The 22,399-nt window shown below is 46.2% G+C and overlaps 1 protein-coding gene across 1 annotated transcript in view; it reads left to right on the top strand.

Annotated features, from left to right (window-relative positions):
• Nucleotides 1-22,399, top strand: part of AK8 (adenylate kinase 8) — an 86,558-nt gene that overhangs the window by 19,754 nt on the left and 44,405 nt on the right. The window contains exons 5-8 of the mRNA XM_083160929.1: nt 242-310; nt 15,368-15,449; nt 16,200-16,271; nt 17,183-17,383. Coding sequence (XP_083017055.1) covers nt 242-310; nt 15,368-15,449; nt 16,200-16,271; nt 17,183-17,383 — 424 coding nt within the window. The remainder of the gene's footprint in view (nt 1-241; nt 311-15,367; nt 15,450-16,199; nt 16,272-17,182; nt 17,384-22,399) is intronic.

Below are 22,399 nucleotides of genomic sequence, written 5' to 3'. Positions count from 1 at the left end.
CTCAAAGCCACAGATTTGCTCTCCGGCAGCTAGAGGTTCTGACACACGCCACCCACCGGGACAAGATGACAGCAGACAGTGACTGCTCTTTCCTTATTCCTCCTTTCTCCTGAAAGTTGTGTATTTCTCCCCCCTCTCCCCCCCCCCCCCATTTCTTTTACAAGAGAAAGTACAGATGGTCTGGTGCAAGTTCTTATCTCATGGCGTACTTTTTATTTATGTATTTGTTGTGTTTCTCTAGGAAATCCCAGACGCGCTGTGGTCCAGACTCATCCAAGAGCGGCTGTCAAAAGTGGACTGTGTGAAACGGGTAAGCAGGAAGGGGTGAGAGGAACTGAACGGGGTCCGTACTGAATTCCAGGAGGGAGCGGAGAGGTTTATTTACTTGGCTTTTATGGGTAATACCTTCTCTTAATAACTATTAATTAGTATGAATGGGAACTAGCTGTGCCAGTTGGCCGCTTTCGAAATAAGTGGAGAGTCACAGGTGGCACAGGTGTAACACCTGTTCCAGCGATGATAAATTTCTGCCCCTCTTTCGCTGGCAGAGGTCACAAGTCTGTGACCTTCTATTGTAATATTTTCTCAGTGTGCTGGCCTATATTCCTATTTGTGCAATGGTGCATGTGAAACCTTGGGGGTAATGCTGCCTACACACGGTGCGATTCTCGGTTGCTTGCAGTTCACATGGCTTTTGGCTTGCGGTGCACGCTCCCGCGTGGTTCACATCGCCAGCCAAAAAAGTATGCGCAGCCAGTACTTTTTATACTATATCGCATCTAGTTCAAATCGCACGCTGTTGTAACATATCGCTGGGATTAGAACTAGATGCGATATGATCTAGTACAAAATGCATCGAGCACAGAACGTACCATGTGTGGGCACCTTTAGAACTGCCAATATAGAAGATTATCCGCCCAGCCAGCAGGTAAACGCCGAACGCACGCAATAGGTAAACGCAATACTCAAGCAATAGGTCTACATGGAATAGCTGTACATGCATTTTTCATGGGATATCGGTTGACATACCTTGACACCATATAAGTGTACCGCTTCGCCCAACATGCTTTGGGCAACACCTATTGTATGTGTCGACATTTTGACCATGTAGACCCAAGGTATGTTTTTTTTATGTGTCAACACTTGACCAATAGTGGTCAACCTATTTATTGTTGATCTGCCTACAGCATCCTGGGGTCGGTTTGGAAGAGATTAAATGTGTTAGAAAGGTGTTTTTTTTTTTTGGTGTTAGAAGCCTAAATGGAGACAAAGGATTGGAATATAACGTGACAGTCTGGCTTGGGGCCTCCTGAGTCTCATCAGTATGTTCTGTACTTGTTTCCTAGCACGACGCCCTCGATTTTCTGTCGCATGGCATCTTATGCATTGTATCGCATCGCATGCCATATAGTCTCATGCAATGCAATGCGATTTCTGCACCTATACGATTTTAAATTGTATAAGCACCCTAATGGGTGCTTACAATGTTAAATGCACCCCCACTATCAACACCAACCCGAAGGGTGGCGAGCGGCGGCGGTATGCGTCCTCTGACCTATTCATACCCCCACTATCCACATCGGCGTTGATTTTATATAGTGTGGCGAGCGCAGCGAGCCACCGAGCCTGAAGCGTGGCGAGCGCACGCCTATTACTTTACATGTATTCCGCATCCCCTCACCACGCTTCGGGCTCGGTGACTCGTTCCGCTCGCCACACTATCTAGAATCAACTCCATGCCTACGTGGATGGTGGGGGTATGAAAAAAGGTCGGAGGATGCGTACTGCCGCTGGTGTTGATAGTGGGGGTGGCGTGGGGGTGCTTTTAACATTGTAAGCACCCCTTACGGTGCTTATACAATAATAATCTTATAGGGGGCCCATTTAACATTGAAAACACCCATTAGGGTGCTTATACAATTTTAAATCATATACCATTGTATATGGCATACAATGGCATACAATGCAATGGTATATGATTTAAAATTGTATAACATCGGCTGCCATCGCATAACATCGCATCGCATACCATTGTATGGCTTATGGTATACGATGCGATGGGCGCCGTGCTAGGAAAGTACCGTATGTTCATATCCGTTTATTTATTATACCCAATACTATATAGACACACACTGGCTGCACATTTAGAAGGATAGACAGCTGCGTATAAACATGTCATGTACACGTGCGCAGACATTCTGACACACGCATACACACTAGTTAAACCTTTCACCAATAATTTACGCCAGGTAACCACGTTAGAGTCCAAAAGCAAAACCTAACTGACAACACCACCCCCCCCTCCAATCACTAGAATCTGTTTCCAAATGCCCCACAATCAAATACCCATCAATAAAGTCCATCAACCAAAACCTTATTGGCAAACCGACATTGAGCAGTAAGGTGGTTTCAGAGAAGACACGGCCGTTTCGGCACAGAAGTGGTGGCGGTGCAGCGGTGGGAACAAGCTCTGTTAGCAGAATCGCAGTTCATGATGAAAGCTTGCGTATGCTAATTGCAGTGAACAAATGAGATGAAAGACAGAACAAGCAGAGCTTTGTTGATTGCCTGGGGCAGGTGGCACGGATAAAAAGCATCGGGAGCAGGAAGATGCCAACGTGAAGGCATCGCCTGCGCTGTTCAGCACGTTCTGTATGATCCATTAGCTGTGCCGCCTGAGATTTACTATTACAGCATTTAATGTTAAAGAGGGGGCATCCCAATCTGCAAGGTAAACCTCTGTGATTCCTGAGACAGGTGTTACATTCTGTACCGGCAGACTAGAAGCGCTGGTGCTTCGTCAGCCTATTGAGACATAGGGGCCAGCGATGTACTGCAGGATTCCCCGACACGCTCTGATTTACCATTGTACATTTCTCTTTCATGTGCAGTATGAATATTTCATTTCCGGTGTTCTGTAGTGAGAATCGCACACATTTCCTGTAGGTTTCCTCCTCGCCCAGTAGCTAGATCTTTCCAACGTGTGAAAGAAATGGACAACTTTCCCGACAGTATGAAAAAGTTCCATCAAATGTGGGTGTTAAACTTTAATATTCAAAATGTAAATGATTTCTGCGCATTTGGGAGATTATCCGTGGACCTTGTATGCGCCTAAGCCGCACTGTGCATGTGTGGGCGCGGTGTTGTGTCAGAGGATTTATCAGTAAGTAATTGTCAGGCATTGTTTGAGGGTGGTCACGTGGATCGGTGGTAAAAATGACAGTTTTCTGGGCGTCTCACCAGGTCGACACAGTCATTAGGTCAACAATGGGAAGGTTCACATGAGTTTTTTGTGGGTTTTTTCCCCAAATGACGACATAGTCGACGTGGACACTGTCTAAGTGTCCGCCTCCCCTCGCCTGCGCTCGGCACACTATTATACTGTATTTTCCCACCACGCCGTAGTGAATGGTAGGGCATGAAATGCCACCTGTCGGCACATGTTGACTCAAAAAAAAACGGGTCATGTCAACCTTTGACTGTCAACCTTCCCATTGTCGACATAATGCTCGTGTCGACCTTCCGACCCTGTCAATCTTACCCGTTTCGACCTATTTCAGGTGTCAACCTAAGACCTGTCGACCTTCAGTAGTCGAACCAATGCATGTCTACCCCATTAATATTGTCGGTCTAATGATTGTGTCCTTCTCAAAAGTATGATAAGTGCGTCTCAATACAAATCCGGGCCCCTGCTGCTTGCTCTCATACACATGTGCAGCTCTGGCGGCATTAGGGGACGTCTCTGTCATAGTTATAATAGTCCAATAGGAAAGGACAATATAGTTATAATAGTCCAATAGGAAAGGAGAAACTTGTTTATCACCACCAGAATTCCTAGATTTTCATATACTACAATACCCTTAATTTTTGGCAACAAATGAAGGTTCAGGAAAGGAACAGAACTGGTTTAGGAAGGATACCGTTACATGCGGTCCCTATACAGGAAGTTGGTGAAGAACATTGTTAACGGAAAGCAACTGGGCGGCCATCTTTGAAGCGAATGCTTGCTTGGATCATCAGTTTGAAACACCTGTCTCTTTTCCATGCTTTATAGGAACTTGCCAAATTTTTAAACCACCAGTCTGGGAGATGCTGACGGGAAGGTCCAAGTGAAAGGTTGTTTGTGGGAGGAGCACGGCATTGCTCACCCTGCTGTAAAATACCTCAATTTGTGCCCTGGTGCAGTGAGAGACCGACGCAATAATGCTAAAGTGCACAAATTGCACCAACAAACACTAGGGCTTCCAATTCACTGGGGTAGTGGGTGACACAGGGTGGTCGCCTCTCGGTGAGTCCTGCCCGAGGTCTTCTGGACATTCAGAGAGTAGGCCAGCATGCCATTCAGCAGTCTGCAGGGACAGCAGCACAACAACATAACTAGCTTCCTGCACAGCGCTGACACAGGGTGGTCGCCTCTCGGTGAGACCTGCCCGAGGTCTTCTGGACATTCAGAGAGTAGGCCAGCATGCCATTCAGCAGTCTGCAGGGACAGCAGCACAACAACATAACTAGCTTCCTGCACAGCGCTGACACAGGGTGGTCGCCTCTCGGTGAGACCTGCCGGAGGTCTTCTGGACATTCAGAGAGTAGGCCAGCATGCCATTCAGCAGTCTGCAGGGACAGCAGCACAACAACATAACTAGCTTCCTGCACAGCGCTGACACAGGGTGGTCGCCTCTCGGTGAGACCTGCCGAGGTCTTCTGGGTACTCAGAGAGTAGGCCAGCATGCTATTCAGCAGTCTGCAAGGACAGCAGCACAACAACATAACTAGCTTCCTGCACAGCGCTGACACAGGGTGGTCGCCTCTCGGTGAGACCTGCCCGAGGTCTTCTGGGTACTCAGAGAGTAGGCCAGCATGCCATTCAGCAGTCTGCAGGGACAGCAGCACAACAACATATCTAGCTTCCTGCACAGCGCTGACACAGTTAAACTTCACCCTGCAGTCGTAATCTCTTGTAATCAGCATGTTGTGATCCAGAACTAAAAAGCCCGGACAGGAAGAAATAAATGAGGAAAGGGATTAGTTGCGCTCCAATGCCGAAACTTGTACGCTGTAATCAATAATGCAGCTCCTCCCTTTGAACTTACACGGTAGAATTAAGGTTTTTGCAATGCAAAATGCTGCACTTCAATTATTTGTGACCGCTGAGCCCCCCTCACTGCTCTGTCAGCCTGAGATGGGTTTTATTGGTACAGTAATCCATAATAATCATTTTAGGCCTATTTCTTATGTAGCACCCTCATTGCTTTATACATAACATATGTTATTATTTCATATGACAACTGGAATGTTGCCTAGATTATAAAGTACAAGGGGTTCCTTTGTGGTCGGATAACAATTTCAGAGACAGTTATCTATCTATCTATCTATCTATCTATCTATCTATCTATCTATCTCTTGTAATAATGTTGTTATTATTACTTACAGTATATAGCACCTGCATATTATGTTGCACCTTACAGTTGAGAACAAACAGTAATAAACCCCCCCCCCCCCCCCCAAAAAAAAAAATGGATAATAACAGAAACAGGGCCAGATGCACTAAGCTTCAAAAGTAATAAAATGAGAGTGATAAACTACCAGCCAATCAGCTGCTACCTGCCATGTCACAGACTGTGTTTAAAAAATGTCAGGTAGGAGCTGATTAGCTGGTTGTTTATCGCTCTCCATTTTATCACTTTTGAAGCTTAGTGCATCTGGTTCACAAAGAGGTTTGAGGGACCTGCTCTCTCTGACAAACTGTAGATGTAAATGACCTATTCTTAAAACTAGACACAGTGGGTGACATTTAATAGGATGCGATTTTATCGCATTTCCGAAATCGCACTTTTTCAAACCGCAGTTTTTGCCAGAATTCGACTATTTAAGGAGATGCGAATTAGCAGCAAAAAAGTGCGATATGGTGCGATTTTTAGTCATGAAAATGTTAGCATTTTCGGACATGTGCGATTTTGTGTAAAAAAAAGTGCATAACCAGCCCCAGGCTCAAAGAACCGGTCCTGGTTTCATAAAATCACGGGGCAAAACAAATAGAGTTCCCCTGGATTTTATAAAACCAGCACTAGGCTCAAGGGCTGGTCCTGGTTTCCAAAATACGGGGAAAAAATGAGTAGGGATCCACCGTATTTCAAGAACCAGCACCAGGCCCAACCAGCCAGCAGGTTAATGCCACAGCCGGGGGGAGACTTTTTATACAAGTCCCCCCAGCTAAAGCATTCATCCCCTGACCAGTCAGCATGGGCAGGGGTCCTGGGGAAGTGGGGACTTCCCCAAACAAGGGGTGCCTCCTCCAGAACTTACCTTCCCATGCTGAAGCCCAGTGTTGTCCCCGATGGCCCTGGGCTGTGGCCATCGGGCTGATGCCAAGTTTTAAAAAAGAAGAACCTATTGTGTATTGCTGTATTGCACTACATAATATAGGGCCTTATTCTAGTTCAATCTTTCTGACAAAATCCTTCTTAGATGGGCAAAACCATGTGCACTGCAGGGGGGCAGATGTAAAATGTGCAAAGAGAATTAGATCTGGGTGAGTTATTTTGTTTCTGTGCAGGGTAAATACTGACTGCTTTATTTTTACACTGCAATATAGATCTCACTTTGAAGTAAAACCCCACCCAAATCTAATTATCTCTGCACAAGTAACATCTGCCCCACCTGCAGTGTACATGGTTTTGTCCATCTAAGAAGGATTTTGTCAGAAAGAGTGAATTAGAATAACCCCCATAGTATGTTCTTCTCCCTGTACCTCTCCTATCATCCACTGTGGGAAGATGTCCCTACTATGTATTGCACTACATCTAGGGTACAGAATATTCTTCTCCCTGTACCTCTCCTATCATCCACTGTGGGAAGATGTCCCTACTATGTATTGCACTACATCTAGGGTACAGAATGTTCTTCTCCCCGTACCTCTCCTATCATCCACTTTGGGAAGATGTCCCTACTATGTATTGCACTACATCTAGGGTACAGAATGTTCTTCTCCCTGTACCTCTCCTATCATCCACTGTGGGAAGATGTCCCTACTATGTATTGCACTACATCTAGGGTACAGAATGTTCTTCTCCCCGTACCTCTCCTATCATCCACTTTGGGAAGATGTCCCTACTATGTATTGCACTACATCTAGGTTACTAAAAGTTCTTCTCCCTGTACCTCTCCTATCATCCACTTTGGGAAGATGTCCCTACTATGAATTGCACTACATCTAGGGTACAGAATGTGCTTCTCCCCGTACCTCTCCTATCATCCACTTTGGGAAGATGTCCTACTATGTATTGCACTACATCTAGGGTACAGAATGTTCTTCTCCCCGTACCTCTCCTATCATACACTGTGGAAAGATGTCCTACTATGTATTGCACTACATCTAGGGTACAGAATGTTCTTTTCCCCGTACCTCTCCTATTATCCACTGTGGAAAGATGTCCTACTATGTATTGCACTACATCTAGGGTACAGAATGTTCTTTTCCCCGTACCTCTCCTATCATCCACTGTGGAAAGATGTCCCTACTATGTATTGCACTACATCTAGGGTACAGAATGTTCTTCTCCCCGTACCTCTCCTATCATCCACTTTGGGAAGATGTCCTACTATGTATTGCACTACATCTAGGGTACAGAATGTTCTTCTCCCCGTACCTCTCCTATCATCCACTTTGGGAAGATGTCCCTACTATGTATTGCACTACATCTAGGGTACAGAATGTTCTTCTCCCCGTACCTCTCCTATCATCCACTGTGGAAAGATGTCCTACTATGTATTGCACTACATCTAGGGTACAGAATGTTCTTCTCCCCGTACCTCTCCTATCATCCACTTTGGGAAGATGTCCTACTATGTATTGCACTACATCTAGGGTACAGAATGTTCTTCTCCCTGTACCTCTCCTATCATCCACTGTGGGAAGATGTCCTACTATGTATTGCACTACATCTAGGGTACAGAATGTTCTTCCCAAGGCATGATACATCTCCCCCTTCATGTGATAGGATAAGGGAGGAACTCACCTACATACAGCTGGGTGCAGTGGCAGATCTTGTGGGTGGTAAGCCCAGGTTCAAAAAATATAACTTGCCCCCCCCCTCCCCCACCCCAACCCAAGTTCACAATATGCAAGACGGCAGTGGGTGACCGGGAAAGGCAGAGGGTTATAGGAGAGGCAGGAGAGGCAGAGTGTGACAAGGAAAACCAGTGGGTGACGTTTTTCTGGCTGCACCCACCATTTTTGTGAGAACCTCCCCATGCACCCGCCCCCTTTCTGCACCACTGTGTGAACGCCTCAGCAAATGTAATACTCACCGATACCCATGCATACTCCCGCAACATTGGTCCCTGCTGCAAATTCGGCTCTTTATTAACCCAACCTGAATCAGGGCCTATATTGGGACAAGGATTTTTGTAGGTTCAACCCAAAAATTTTTTTATTAAATTCTCTCTTATTTTTGTTATTATTTTTTGCCTGACAGTTTTTCCTCCCTGAACCGTTCATGTGGGCGCGAGTTCTTAGTCATAGCCAGTATCTTAAAATGTCATTCAGATTCCCCAGCAGGCGAAGATGTCTTTATACTTCCAGTAAAGTGACACGGAAGAAAACAATCAAGAAAGGAGAAAACACAATAAGTTTTCAGTTTGTCCAATTTGTGCTTTTAGGGCGCCCAACGTTCCCCCTCCTGCTCGCAGACTGTATAACGGGAACATATTGGAATGATATGCTGGCCGGCGGCTGGCAGCTGTGTGTTTTATTCCTCCATGCTGTGTCGTTGCGCTGGCATTAATTGCTGCATTCCCATGCTCTGACATTCGAAGGGCAGGATTGCTTTCCCATTTTTTTGACACTCCCCCGGTTTAAAGATGTCAAGCGCAGCCTCAGAGGAGAAGGCTTTTTATTGATCAACAGGCCTGCTGAGACTTCCTGCAGAGTGTTAAATCTCATGTAAGTGCGCCGAGGCGTACAGGAGAGCCGGCTGCCAGGTATTATAGCACAGAAAGAGAAACTTATGGCAGGCATTGTGCTAGAACGGGTACAGCTGATGACTTGTCTGCCCACGGGGGCTCATACTGGCTGGCTAATGTCCCATTGAATACTGAGCGCCGTGCCCCCCACCCCACCAGAGACAACTTGGAGAGGGGGCCTTGGGAGGAATCTCGCTCTGCCAGTCGCTCATTTCGCAGAATAAAGATCCGTCAGTATAGCTGGATGGTGGGAGTGAATTACAGCTGTTTCCCCATCGTTGTGCTGTGCATACTCCATAGGGCAGCGATTCCTTGTCAGCAAATGATGTAAACGATTTATGTGCAACATAACCATTGAAATACAGGTGCGACCCATATAGAGTCATCAGTAACTCCATCTACAGAAACTTTCAGGACTTCTGAGATAAACTCTAGATTTTCCAGCTATGGTTTTGGGACACCGATGAGTTTTCAGAATTCGGATCCTTGGAAATTGTTCTCCCTTAATATACTCTTTTTTTTAACACTGACAAAATCCACTGCAGCACCCCTTCTGTCTACTGCAGGTAATTCTCAGCATTCGGGGTGTTTGGTCTCCTGTACAGCACTGGGGGCCTGATTCAGACTTGTTTGCCAGGCAGATGAACTGGTGAACGGCACCCGCAGAATGCTCCCCCCCCCCCGAATACCTGCACTAGCATGCGAGCACTCCTTGCCTTTAAAACAGCATCAATCCTCCTAGGTAGACTTGTGCACAGGTTTGAAGGAACTCAGCAGGGAGGAGGTTCCAGACAGCTTGGAGAACTGACCCCAGATCTCCTGTGTATGTAGCCTGCTCATGTCCTTCTGTAATCCCAGACAGCCCGGATGATGTGGAGATCAGGGCTCTGTGGTGGCCTCATCATCGCTTCCAGGGCTCCTTGTTCTTCTTTATGCTGAAGATAGTTCTTGATGATATTGGCTGTATGTTGAGGTGTGGATCGTATTATCGACCACTCTTAGGTCGACAGTCATTAGGTCGACACCGTTGGGTCGACAGGCCACAAGGTTGACAGGGTTCTAGGTCGACATGGATGAAGGTTGACAGGTGTCTAGGTCAACATGGGACAAGGTCGACATGGGTTTAGGTCAACAAATGCGTTAGGTCAACCTAGGTTAGGTCGCAAGGTCGACATGGGTTTTTCCACTGTTTTGTGACCCGAATGTCGACCCAGTCGACATGGACACAGTTGGAAGTGAACTGCAGCCCCTCGCTTCGCTCGCAATGCTTCGGGCACGGTGCCTCGCTGCGCTCGGCACACTATTTTATTCTCCCGCCACGCCCTAGTGGATGGTAGGGCATGATATACCACCTGTCGGCACATGTCGGCTCAAAAAACAGTGAAAAAACCCATGTCGACCTCGCGACCTGTACACCTAACCCATGTCGAACTAACGCATTTGTCGACCTAAAACCATGTCGACATTGTACCTTGTCGACCTAGACACCTGTCGACCTAGTTGCCTGACGCCGCAACGGTGTCAACCTAATGACTGTCAACCTAAGTGTGGTCGATAATACGACCGTATCCTGTAAGTTTGGGGTCACTGTCCTGCTGCAGAATAAATGACTATTATTAAAGTCACTCAGAAGACACCCTGATGATATTGGCTGTATGTTTGGGGTCACTGTCCTGCTGCAGAATAAATTAGGAGTCACCCTGATGATATTGCATGATGGGTAATTACCTGTCTGTATTGAGCGCACCATTAGTCCGGAACAAATCCCCAACTTCATTTGCAGAGATGCAGCCACCAAACTTGCAAGGAACCTCCACCATCCATTACTGTTGCCTGCAGACAATCAAGGGTAAATTGACTAAGATTGGAGTTCTATTGAACATGGGATGTTGCTCTTAGCAACCAAACATATTCTACTTATGTATTTAGCACCTTCTAGAAGAGACTAGCTAGAATCTGATTGGTCACTGGGGGCAGCAGCCAATCTTCAATAGAATATCGTCTTAGTAAATGTACCCATTATTATTATTGTACTTCTCTTCACCCCTTCAGAAAACAAAATTTCTGATTTTAATGGGAAGTAAGCATAACGTATTTTTCATCTGTTGCGCTGTTTCCTTGGCTGACCACTGTGTCTACAGTCCCCAACATTGACCATTTCTTTGTGCTTCTTCAGAAGAGCTTGAACAGCACATCTTGAAACCCCAGTCTGCTTTGAAGTATTTTCCTGGGAGAGACCTTGCTGATGCAGTATAACTGCCTTGTGTCTCATTATTTTGCCAAGTCTTGTCACATGTATGACCCGTGACATGAAACTGTCACAACCTCACTTTTGTAGCAGTTTGGCTGTTTTTCACCCAGTTTTAAGCCTCTAACACAGCTGTTTCTGTTTCAGTTAATGACTGTGTTTCAACCTACATGTAAACAGTATGATTATTATTACCTGGTTGGTATGATTGGTTACTCATACACCTGACTAATCCTACAAAATCTCTGACTTTGTGCAAGCTAACCTAGAAGTATTAAAGCTGTTTTAAAGGCACACCAAATATTTGCACTAAATATTTATTTAAGTTTGACTTCTCTTCTGTTCATTCACTTTGTATTTTGTTTATTGATAAAAATAAACTATTAACACTTTCATTTGGAGCGTGATATAGTCAAAATTGTACATTGTGTATACTCAATATCGGTGGTTTTGGCCTCCGGGGAGTTAAAGGGAAATGGTACATAGGCAAAATCGTCCATAGCCAAAATTGCACTGTGTGTACGTATATGTACACACCGTTTGAAATTATTCTTAAGGTCCCCATACATTACAGAGACTTTGGAGAAGTCACCTGCGATGCCCCCATGAGCCACCTGGGATATATCGAATGCGATCCCAGCCAAGCCTGCCCTGCACGGAAGCAAGATTGCGTCTTCAGCCGGTGTGTCTCGGAGGCTATTTTCCTGCAATTGATTGCCTTAACTTTGGACACACATGCATACATACACGCATGCATATATACAGTGTGCATATGTATGTGTGTGTTTACATATATATATATATATATATATATATATATATATATATATACGTTCAAACGATGCGGCACTCCAGACCAAAGTAGAAGAATATATATACAATTTTAAAATCCCATATGATCCTGCTCATTATTAAATCTAGTAATATATTATGTCATGTATATGCATGAGCGATGTGTTTTCGGTTAATCGTGTCCGACACTATGCCTAAGACCTAGAGACATGTACGGAGTCTGCACAGAGTAACCTCATCCTCATTACCAGTGTTAAGGATTCGGAGTACATAAGGAAGTCTGTTTGTAAGTCAGCCCTGACTGTGGCTTGTGTTTCCTTGCTTCTGTGCGGCTCCCCAGCCTCCTCTAACCCTGTGACTGTCCACATATATATATTTATAAGCCTAGATTTCATCTTATCTGTGGCATCTGCTATCAGCGCGTCCCGCCTGTGATAGTCGGCTGTGCACAGCTGTTGAGACCTCCAGCTTCGAGCTGTGCTGAGGGTGCCCCCAGCATACGGTTTTTCGATGTGGGATCAAACAGAACCAAACCACTGGGGGTATGGAGGCAGCGCCAGCAAGAGAAGTAAAGCACATCAGAATATCAATTAACCTGTTCTGAACAAAGCAGCACAGCTCCGTGGTGGAATAGACATTTCAGTGTGTTGTGTCAAGGCGCCGGATAATATATTCTAATTAAAGGATTGATTGATTTCTCCCTTTATTTGTGTGCTTGTGTATCTCTGAGAGCTTCCGAGACCCCAGGAAAAATGTAAAATGTACAGGAAATAATCATTATCAGCCTTGCGCAGCGTTTAATGTGCACAAAGTCTCGGGGCGCTAGGTTGTGACCAACTCCCCCTGTATAGTGCCTACTACTCCCATCCAGCAATACTGCCTCTTATTTCCTCCAGGAAACTTTACCCCCAGCCACTCTATACGGCTTTTCAAAAATAAGTATTTATGCTTTCATTTTCAGGGTATAATTTAATGTGTTTTTATTTATTTAAGAGCGATAAATAACATTATTGGCATTAATTGCTTTTTGTTGTATGAAAAAACCCAAATACTGTAGTAGTTATTATTACCAGTTATTTATATAGCGCACACACATTCTGCAGCGCTGTACAGAGTATAGTTGAACATTCACATCAGTCCCTGCCCCAGTGGAGCTTACAATCTATATTCCCTACCACATGTACACGAAGACAGACATTCTAGGGTTCATTTTGTTGGGAGCCAATTAACCTACTAGTATATTTTGGGATTGAGGGAGGAAACCAGAGTACCCAGAGGAAACCCATGCAAGCACGGGGAGAATATACAAACTCCACACAGTTAGGGCCATGGTGAGAATTGAACCCAAGACCTCAGGGCTCTGAGGCAGTAATGCTGACTATTACACCGTCCATCCCCAACAAACTATAGGTCACGTACAGCATGCGTCTACAACACTAGTAAGTTGACCCAGTATCTGCAAGCTACCCTCAGGTACTACACCCACCCCTGTTACATTCCTGTTCCCTTGCATCCATTTCCTGCCCCGTTATACTTTACTTATCGCCCTGTCCTCCCCCCGTTCCCATTTTTCTACGATCTTGTCATTTTTCTACGGTCTTGTCACCACACATAATACGACTTATATGGGGCACACCACACATAATACGGCTAATAGGGTGCACACCACACACAATACGGCTAATAGGGTGCACACCACACATAATACGGCTAATATGGTGCACACCACACATAATACGGCTAATATGGGGCACACCACACATAATACGGCTAATATGGTGCACACCACACATAATACGGCTAATATGGTGCACACCACACATAATACGGCTAATAGGGTGCACACCACACATAATACGGCTTATATGGTGCACACCACACATAATACGGCTAATAGGGTGCACACCACACACAATACGGCTAATAGGGTGCACACCACACATAATACGGCTAATATGGTGCACACCACACATAATATGGCTAATATGGGGCACACCACACAGAATACGGCTAATATGGTGCTCAGAGGAAATCTCACTACATCATGTGCCACCATCCCGCCAGACCCGCCCTCCAGCAGCACAGAGTATGTCAGGGATGTGTCACTGGGGACAGGGTTGCATGTGAGGAGGCAGAGACATGATGTGAGGAGGGGAATGGGGGCAGCAGGAAGCCACATACACAGTTATATAGTGGGGGGAGCAGGGTCCCCAGCAGCACAGAGTATATCAGGAGACAAGTGATGTGTCAGTGAGGATAGGGCTGTATGTGACAGGGGCAGTGACATGATGTGAGGAGGGGAATAGGGCCGCAGGAAGCCACAGACAGAGTTTTATAGTGGGAGGAGCAGGGTCCCCAGCAGCACAGAGTATATCAGGAGATGAGTGATGTGTCAGTGAGGACAGGGCTGCATGTGACAGGGGCAGTGACATGATGTGAGGAGGGGAATGGAGGCAGCAGGAAGCCACAGACTGAGAGTTATATAATTGGAGGAGCAGGGTCCCCAGCAGCACAGAGTATATCAGGAGATGAGTGATGTGTCAGTGAGGACAGGGCTACATGTGACAGGAGCAGTGACATGATGTGAGGAGGGGAATGGATGCAGCAGTAAGCCACAGACTGAGAGTTGTATAGTGGGAGAAGCAGGGTCCCCAGCAGCACAGAGTATATCAGGAGATGAGGGATGTGTCAGTGAGGACAGGGCTGCATGTGACAGGGGCAGTGACATGATGTGAGGAGGGGAATGGGGGCAGCAGGAAGCCACAGACTCAGAGTTACATAGTGGGAGGAGCAGGATCCACAGCAGCACAGAGTATATCAGGAGATGAGGGATGTGTCAGTGAGGACAGGGCTGCATGTGGCAGGGGCAGTGACATGATGTGAGGAGGGGAATGGTGGCAGCAGGAAGCCACAGACTGGGAGTTATATAGTGGGAGGTGCAGGGTCCCCAGCAGCACAGAGTATATCAGGAATGTCAGTGAGGACAGAGCTGCATGTGACAGGAGCAGTGACATGAGGAGATGTGAATGGAGGCAGCAGGAATTTGACAGAGTTTTTTATATAGTGAAAAGGTACAGGTTACCAAGCAGCAGGACCGCCAGCAGCGGGAATGGGCCCAGTTACTGAAAAGGGCAGGGCTCTTTGTCTCATTCACCAGTGCTGCAAAGGAGGCATTGCCAACCTTAGCTGCTGGGCCCATCCAGCAAACCCAGGATAATTAGTACCCACAGATTAGTGATAATGTCAGGTTCCTGCCAGACTGGTGCAAGAAAAATGTTGTCAGTTGTGGGAAATTCAGGAAACATTTGCAGGTACATTTGTTCCCCAATATCCCACTGATTACTTGTTTTATTTTTATTTTTTCAGGGCTGGGTCCTAGAGGGATTTCCCCGGACCAGGGAACAGGGATTACTACTACAGATAAATGGATCTTCCCCTGATCATGTTGGTGAGTTATTGTACTGTGTAATAAACCAGGGCTATACAGAAAACCTGTCTGGACTGAGCAGTTCTGAAAACTGCTCCTAGAATGTCCGGGTCTGTAGCATTACATTACAGTACTGTAGCACAGGGTTATTTTTTAACAGTTTGACATGATAATGGTTGACGTGTTTTTTTTTCCACAATTGCTTCCATTTTGTGGATTACGGTTGGAAAAGGTCCAGGCGCGGCGGAGTGAGCCCCTTACCTGAAGCATGGCGAGCGAAACAGTACACAAAATGGCAGTCCATGCGCTACAAGATAAAAATTGACATCACAAAAACCTAAAACATTTGTGGTGACCATTTTATGTGTCAACTTCATGCATGCCGATGTAGACACTTTCGACATAATGAACCGAACCCCTCAGAGCTCCTTAGTAAGGAGTCCTTAAAACAGCACTGAGCACACAGCTAGTTATCAATGCACTATAACTATATACCTGCATGTGGTTCCCGCTTCATAAATTCACTACTTGGTTACTTACTGCACTGATACATGTTAGCTCACAAGCAGATCGGTAAGAATTAGATACTGTTGTTATTATTGTTATTATTATTATCATAATCATTATGATCCTTTTCTATTACTGTAAGTAACATATTGTTTTCCACAACATCATGTACTCGATTGTGTGGGCCCTTACCATTGTTACAGCTAGTCTGGTGGCGATATTACATGCTCCTGTGTCTTATCCTTATACTTGTGTTGCTTATAGTGGTGCTGGATGCTCCGGACATTGTCTTGATTGAAAGAAACATGGGAAAGAGAATTGACCCCACAACTGGAGGTAACCGAGACGTTGTATGTCACAAATTGTGCGTGTCGGGGACGATGCCGAGTTGAACGCGAGATCATTTTGCAGACAGATCTTCCATGTTTTCCACCTGCAAATGCCTCATAGTAATGGAGCATTTCACATTGGCAAAGTTTACAGAGGTTGTGTCAGATTTATTTTAAGTTATACCTACGCGAATATACATATTTAGATAGATCTGAATCACTGATCATCGGGCTGGTGTGAGTGATAATCATTACAGGTATAAAACTTATCATAAGGATATGGGCGGGGAATATCTACATTTCTATTGGCACATGCAGAGTGGTTGCACAATATGGCCGCCATGCGGTCAACCTTGCATCAGGCCTGTTGTATGTGCGTATGTATGTGGAACATAGACCGGACTAATCAGCCATATACAAAATTGGTGGATGTATATAAACAACCAATAGTATACTTGGAATTGCTGTGTATTTTTCTTGCATTTGTTATAAATTATCTAGAAACAGATAATTTATCTAACAGAAATATATATATATATATACATACACACATAATATATTTGATGTCACCATTGAAGTATAAAGAGACTATTCTGGATATAGGGCCTTATTCTAGTTCACTCTTTCTGACAAAATCCTTCTTAGATGGACAAAACCATGTGCACTGCAGGTGGGGCAGATGTTACTTGTGCAGAGATAGTTAGATTTATCTATATTGCAGTGTAAAAATAAAGCAGCCAGTATTTTCCCTGCACAGAAACAAAATAACTCACTCAAATCTAATTCTCTCTGCACATGTTACATCTGCCCCCCTGCAGTGCACATGGTTTTGTCCATCTAAGAAGGATTTTGTCAGAAAGAGTGAACTAGAATAAGGCCCATAGTACATTTTGCTTAGTACATGTGCATGTATTGCAGAGGTTTACCACACAACCTTTGATTGGCCGGATGATCCTGAAGTTCAGAAGAACTTGGTGGTACCAGAAGGGATATCAGAGGAGGAAACGGGACAACAGCTGCTCCAGTATCACAGAAACATCCCTGGAATTCTCCACATATTCTCCAAAGTATTGAAGAAGATCAATGCGGACCAGCCGTGCATGGACGTCTTCTCACAAGGCAAGAGTTTGCAATTAGGCCAAAGTGGGGCAAACCGTGCAGTTCTGCACCAATGTACAGTATAGAAACACAAGAGGTAGAGAGGGTAAGAGCTTTGCAGGATATATCGGATGTGCTGAACCATGAACAGCCTCAGGAACTCTGGCTTTGTGTCGACGAAAGTCAGATGAGTCGATTCATTTAGTTTGACAAATGAATTAGGGTTAAAAAAAAAATGAATGTAGCACCAAGTCCTGTAGGCCCATTCCGTGTAAAAATAAATAATAAATGCAAAACATTATATTTAACACTTAAATGAGTAGAGAGTAGAAGCAGGGCCATCTTAAAGTATAAGCACACTGGGCAAATGCAGTGGCATAACTATGGTGTGGCAGCCCCAGCTGTGGCTTGGGGGAGCCAGCGGTGTTGGGGCACACTGAAAAATACCTGCTGTCCTGTACAATTACACAGTTTGCTGTCACCTAGTAGTAGTGGGCGGCAGTGGCTGTGTATCGTAGGTGACAGCATATCTCGTATTCCTTGCCCCACCCCCCTCCCCAGTCTCCTCGCCTCCCCAGGGCCTGGCTATCCTAGGGGCCTCCCAGCAGGGGCGGACTGGTGCCCCCCCCCCCCCCCCCGGAGCTTCCTAGGAGGAAGTTAGGGTATACCGCCTGTTCGCTCAGCATTCTATACCTGTCTCTCAGCCTGCAGCCAGACAGTAATTGTCTGTCAGCATGCGGATTGGTAGATGGCTGGCGCTGTTTACCAATCAGAGGACTGACAGCCATTCACGGTGCGGGACTGCAGGAGGGAAGTAAGTAATGATGTTTTTTGTATTCATTGCTTTACACAATGCTGTTAAGATGTTAAGGAATTGATGTGGTCTGCAGATATCCCAGTCCCTATGAAGTCCCTCTCCTTTACTGACCGGGACCTTTAATTGAATACCCAGTTGTACATTGACCTGTTGCTATAGACATGTCAAACACAACACATCGCCTTACAAGTATGAATATATAAACGATCACATTGTCACTTTATTCACATCACATATTAATTAGTTTTCAAATTGCTTAATTACATCTAAAAGTTGATATCAGCTTTCATAAAGAATTCATGCACAAATCAATAAATAAAAACATGGGTGCTTGAATATTAATTATTATTAATTAATAATGTGCAGAAATAAATTAGGGATGGGAAAGGAAAATAAAAACAGAGGGGCCCATCCGAGGAAATCCCCAGTAGACCTCACGCAACGCTCATCAAGCTTCAAATTCCTTCTTTATCCGAGTTTGTTAGTCAAGCAGCTCATCTGGGGGATTATTACTCCTAATTAACTTACAGTTATTTGCTGAAAATTAGCAGCGTTTGTCAGCAGCGTTCTCTGCCTTTATCCGACCGGAGGATATTAGGAAAAACGAGTCAATCGCGTAGAAAGAGGTGGTTTCGTTCAAGTGCCCTCACTTGCATCTCACATAATAAATGAACTATTTTTGCTACATCGCAGTAATGTTTGGTTCATGTCAGATGTTTTACACTAAACTTGCAGCATAATTAAGCACAACAAACAGATACTATAACGTAATCGTCACCAAAATAATAATCTGCCATCATCTCACGGTCTGCGAACCACTGAATGCCACAAGAGACATCCACCCCAGGAGCTAAGACGTTACCCCTCTATCTTGGGAGTGATTCAACTTTGGACGCGGATGAATTTGGCCTTGTTACAATGGTGGTGGTGGGGGGGGGGGGGGGGGTTGGGTATTTGCACATGTGCAGTCCCTGGGAGCAAGCGACTTTGGCGAGTTTCACACTCGACGAACCATTCACTCCAGTGTGTGCGGCCACTGGGCCAGAGCAGGGGAACACCTAGCGTTTTATGGGTGTCCCCACGAAAACGCTGGGCATTCCCCTGGGGATGCAGTCGGCCAATGCCTGCTCAGGATGGGCGGCTGACATCACATGACATCACATGATGTCAGCGTCCGGACCCGTTTCGGCCGTCTCCGGTTGAAATAAACTCAGTTTTCACTAACTTTTATCTCCCAACGGGAGAAAAATCAGTTCTTCGAACACGTTCTTCAAATACGTTCTTCGAACACGTTACCTAGAGGGGAGGGGGTGTGTGAGTGTGAGGGGGGGACGTTCTACGGTGCGGTGGCCAGCGCTTACCCACTCATTAGACAGCATATATAGTATACGCTGGCTGGTGAGCGGGTGGGATTCAGGCCCTTTGTCTGTTCTGCAGGTTCCTCTCTGAACAAGGCTACACTGAAACTAGAAATAAAAGCTAACTATGATTCTGAATACCTGTATATTTTTTTGGGTTTGATGACACCACCAACTACAGTATCTATAATGCCTTGCAGGGAAAATTTCAATGATGAACACAAACGATACAATATATAAAACTGACATTTGTAAGAACCGTGTAGTGAAGGTGCAGTAAAAGCAGTAGGTTTTTAGCCACAGAACATACCATGCCTCTCACAGCAATTGGTAACAAATATTTTACTTAAAGTCATCACATTAGTGGGGCTACACCTTCAGCCACATCCAGTGTACACAATAATGGGGACCCGCCTCGTCCTGACACCCTGACAATTAAACCCACTCCCACCCGGCCAATCACCTGGCTGACTTGTTCAGCATCAGGAGCCCTGACACCCGACTCGTCCTGACACCCTGACAATTAAACCCAAGCCCACCCGGCCTATCACCTGGCTGACTTGTTCAGCATCAGGAGCCCTGGGACCCGCCTCGTCCTGACACCCTGACAATTAAACCCACTCCCACCCGGCCAATCACCTGGCTGACTTGTTCAGCATCAGGAGCCCTGACACCCGACTCGTCCTGACACCCTGACAATTAAACCCAAGCCCACCCGGCCTATCACCTGGCTGACTTGTTCAGCATCAGGAGCCCTGGGACCCGACTCGTCCTGACACCCTGACAATTAAACCCAAGCCCACTCGGCCTATCACCTGGATGACTTGTTCAGCATCAGGAGCCCTGGGACCCGACTCGTCCTGACACCCTGACAATTAAACCCAAGCCCACCCAGTCTATCACCTGGCTGACTTGTTCAGCATCAGGAGCCCTGGGACCCGACTCGTCCTGACACCCTGACAATTAAACCCAAGCCCACTCGGCCTATCACCTGGCTGACTTGTTCAGCATCAGGAGCCCTGGGGCCCGCCTCCTCCTGACACCCTAACAATTAAATCCACTCCCACCCGTCCTAATACCTGGCTGACTTGTTCAGCATCAGGTGCCCTGGGACCCGACTCGTCCTGACACCCTGACAATTAAACCCAAGCCCACCCGGTCTATCACCTGGCTGACTTGTTCAGCATCAGGAGCCCTGGGACCCGACTCGTCCTGACACCCTGACAATTAAACCCAATCCCACCCGGTCTATCACCTGGCTGACTTGTTCAGCATCAGGAACCCTGGGACCCGACTCGTCCTGACACCCTGACAATTAAACCCAAGCCCACTCGGCCTATCACCTGGCTGACTTGTTCAGCATCAGGAGCCCTGGGGCCCGCCTCCTCCTGACACCCTAACAATTAAACCCACTCCCACCCGTCCTAATACCTGGCTGACTTGTTCAGCATCAGGAGCCCTGGGACCCGACTCGTCCTGACACTCTGACAATTAAACCCACTCCCACCCGTCCTAATACCTGGCTGACTTGTTCAGCATCAGGAGCCCTGACACCCGCCTCCTCCTGACACCCTAACAATTAAACCCACTCCCACCCGTCCTAATACCTGGCTGACTTGTTCAGCATCAGGAGCCCTGACACCCGACTCGTCCTGACACTCTGGTAATTAAACCCAAGCCCACCCGTCCTAATACCTGGCTGACTTGTTCAGCATCAGGAGCCCTGGGACCCGCCTCGTCCTGACACTCTGACAATTAAACCCACACCCACCCGGCCTATCACCTGGCTGACTTGTTCAGCATCAGGAGCCCTGGGACCCGACTCGTCCTGACACCCTGACAATTAAACCCAAGCCCACCCGGCCTATCACCTGGCTGACTTGTTCAGCATCAGGAGCCCTGGGACCCGACTCGTCCTGACACCCTAACAATTAAACCCACTCCCACCCGGCCTATCACCTGGCTGACTTGTTCAGCATCAGGAGCCCTGGGACCCGCCTCGTCCTGACACTCTGACAATTAAACCCACTCCCACCCGGCCTATCACCTGGCTGACTTGTTCAGCATCAGGAACCCTCGGATCCACCTCGACCACATGAAAAAGATCAACATTCAGTAGGTCCACATTGTCAAAAGGTCGACACAATCAAAAGGTCAACATGGGAATGATTGACATAAGGTGTTTTTTTTAGTGTCTATGTCAACATGGACCCCTAATTGGTGTAACGCGTCTCCTCGTATGCAGGGGCGGATTTAGGGATGAGGGCGCCCCTAGGCACAACAATAATGTTTACTAAGTAGGACAGTTACAGGGGCAGTATCTGCATGTCCTATACATTTACACTCTATTTAAGATGGAATATAGTACAGTACAGTGGATATTTTGCAGTTATTGGTACATTTTGGGCTGACAGTACTATCACAGGCATCCAAGTGCCGCCCCCAAACATGTGCCGCCCCTAGGCCGGTGCCTCACGTGCCTAATGGGAAATTCGGCTCTGCTCGTATGGCTTGCTGTGCTCGCCATGCTTTGGGCACGGTGCCTCGCTGCGCTTGGCACACTATTATGATCTCCCTCTTTGCCAACACGGATCGTGAAGTAAGTAGTTTAAAAAAAAAAACAGATGTAACATTTGCAGAGAGAATTAGATTTGGGTGGGGTTTTACTTCAAAGTGAGATCTATATTGCAGTGTAAGAATAAAGCAGCCAGTGTTTACCCTGCACAGAAACAAAATAACTCACCCAAATCTAACTCTCTCTCTGCACATGTTACATCTGCCCCACCTGCAGTGCACATGGTTTTGTCCATTAGGGAGAGAATTTGCTTTTGAAAGTGAACCAGAATCAGGCTGTACTGCTTC

Source organism: Crinia signifera, chromosome 9 (genome assembly GCF_055691185.1).
Source record: "Crinia signifera chromosome 9, ASM5569118v1, whole genome shotgun sequence".
NCBI classification, from domain to species: Eukaryota; Metazoa; Chordata; class Amphibia; order Anura; family Myobatrachidae; genus Crinia; species Crinia signifera.
Note: the sequence above shows the minus strand (reverse complement) of the source record. Positions and strands in the feature narration are given on the sequence as shown.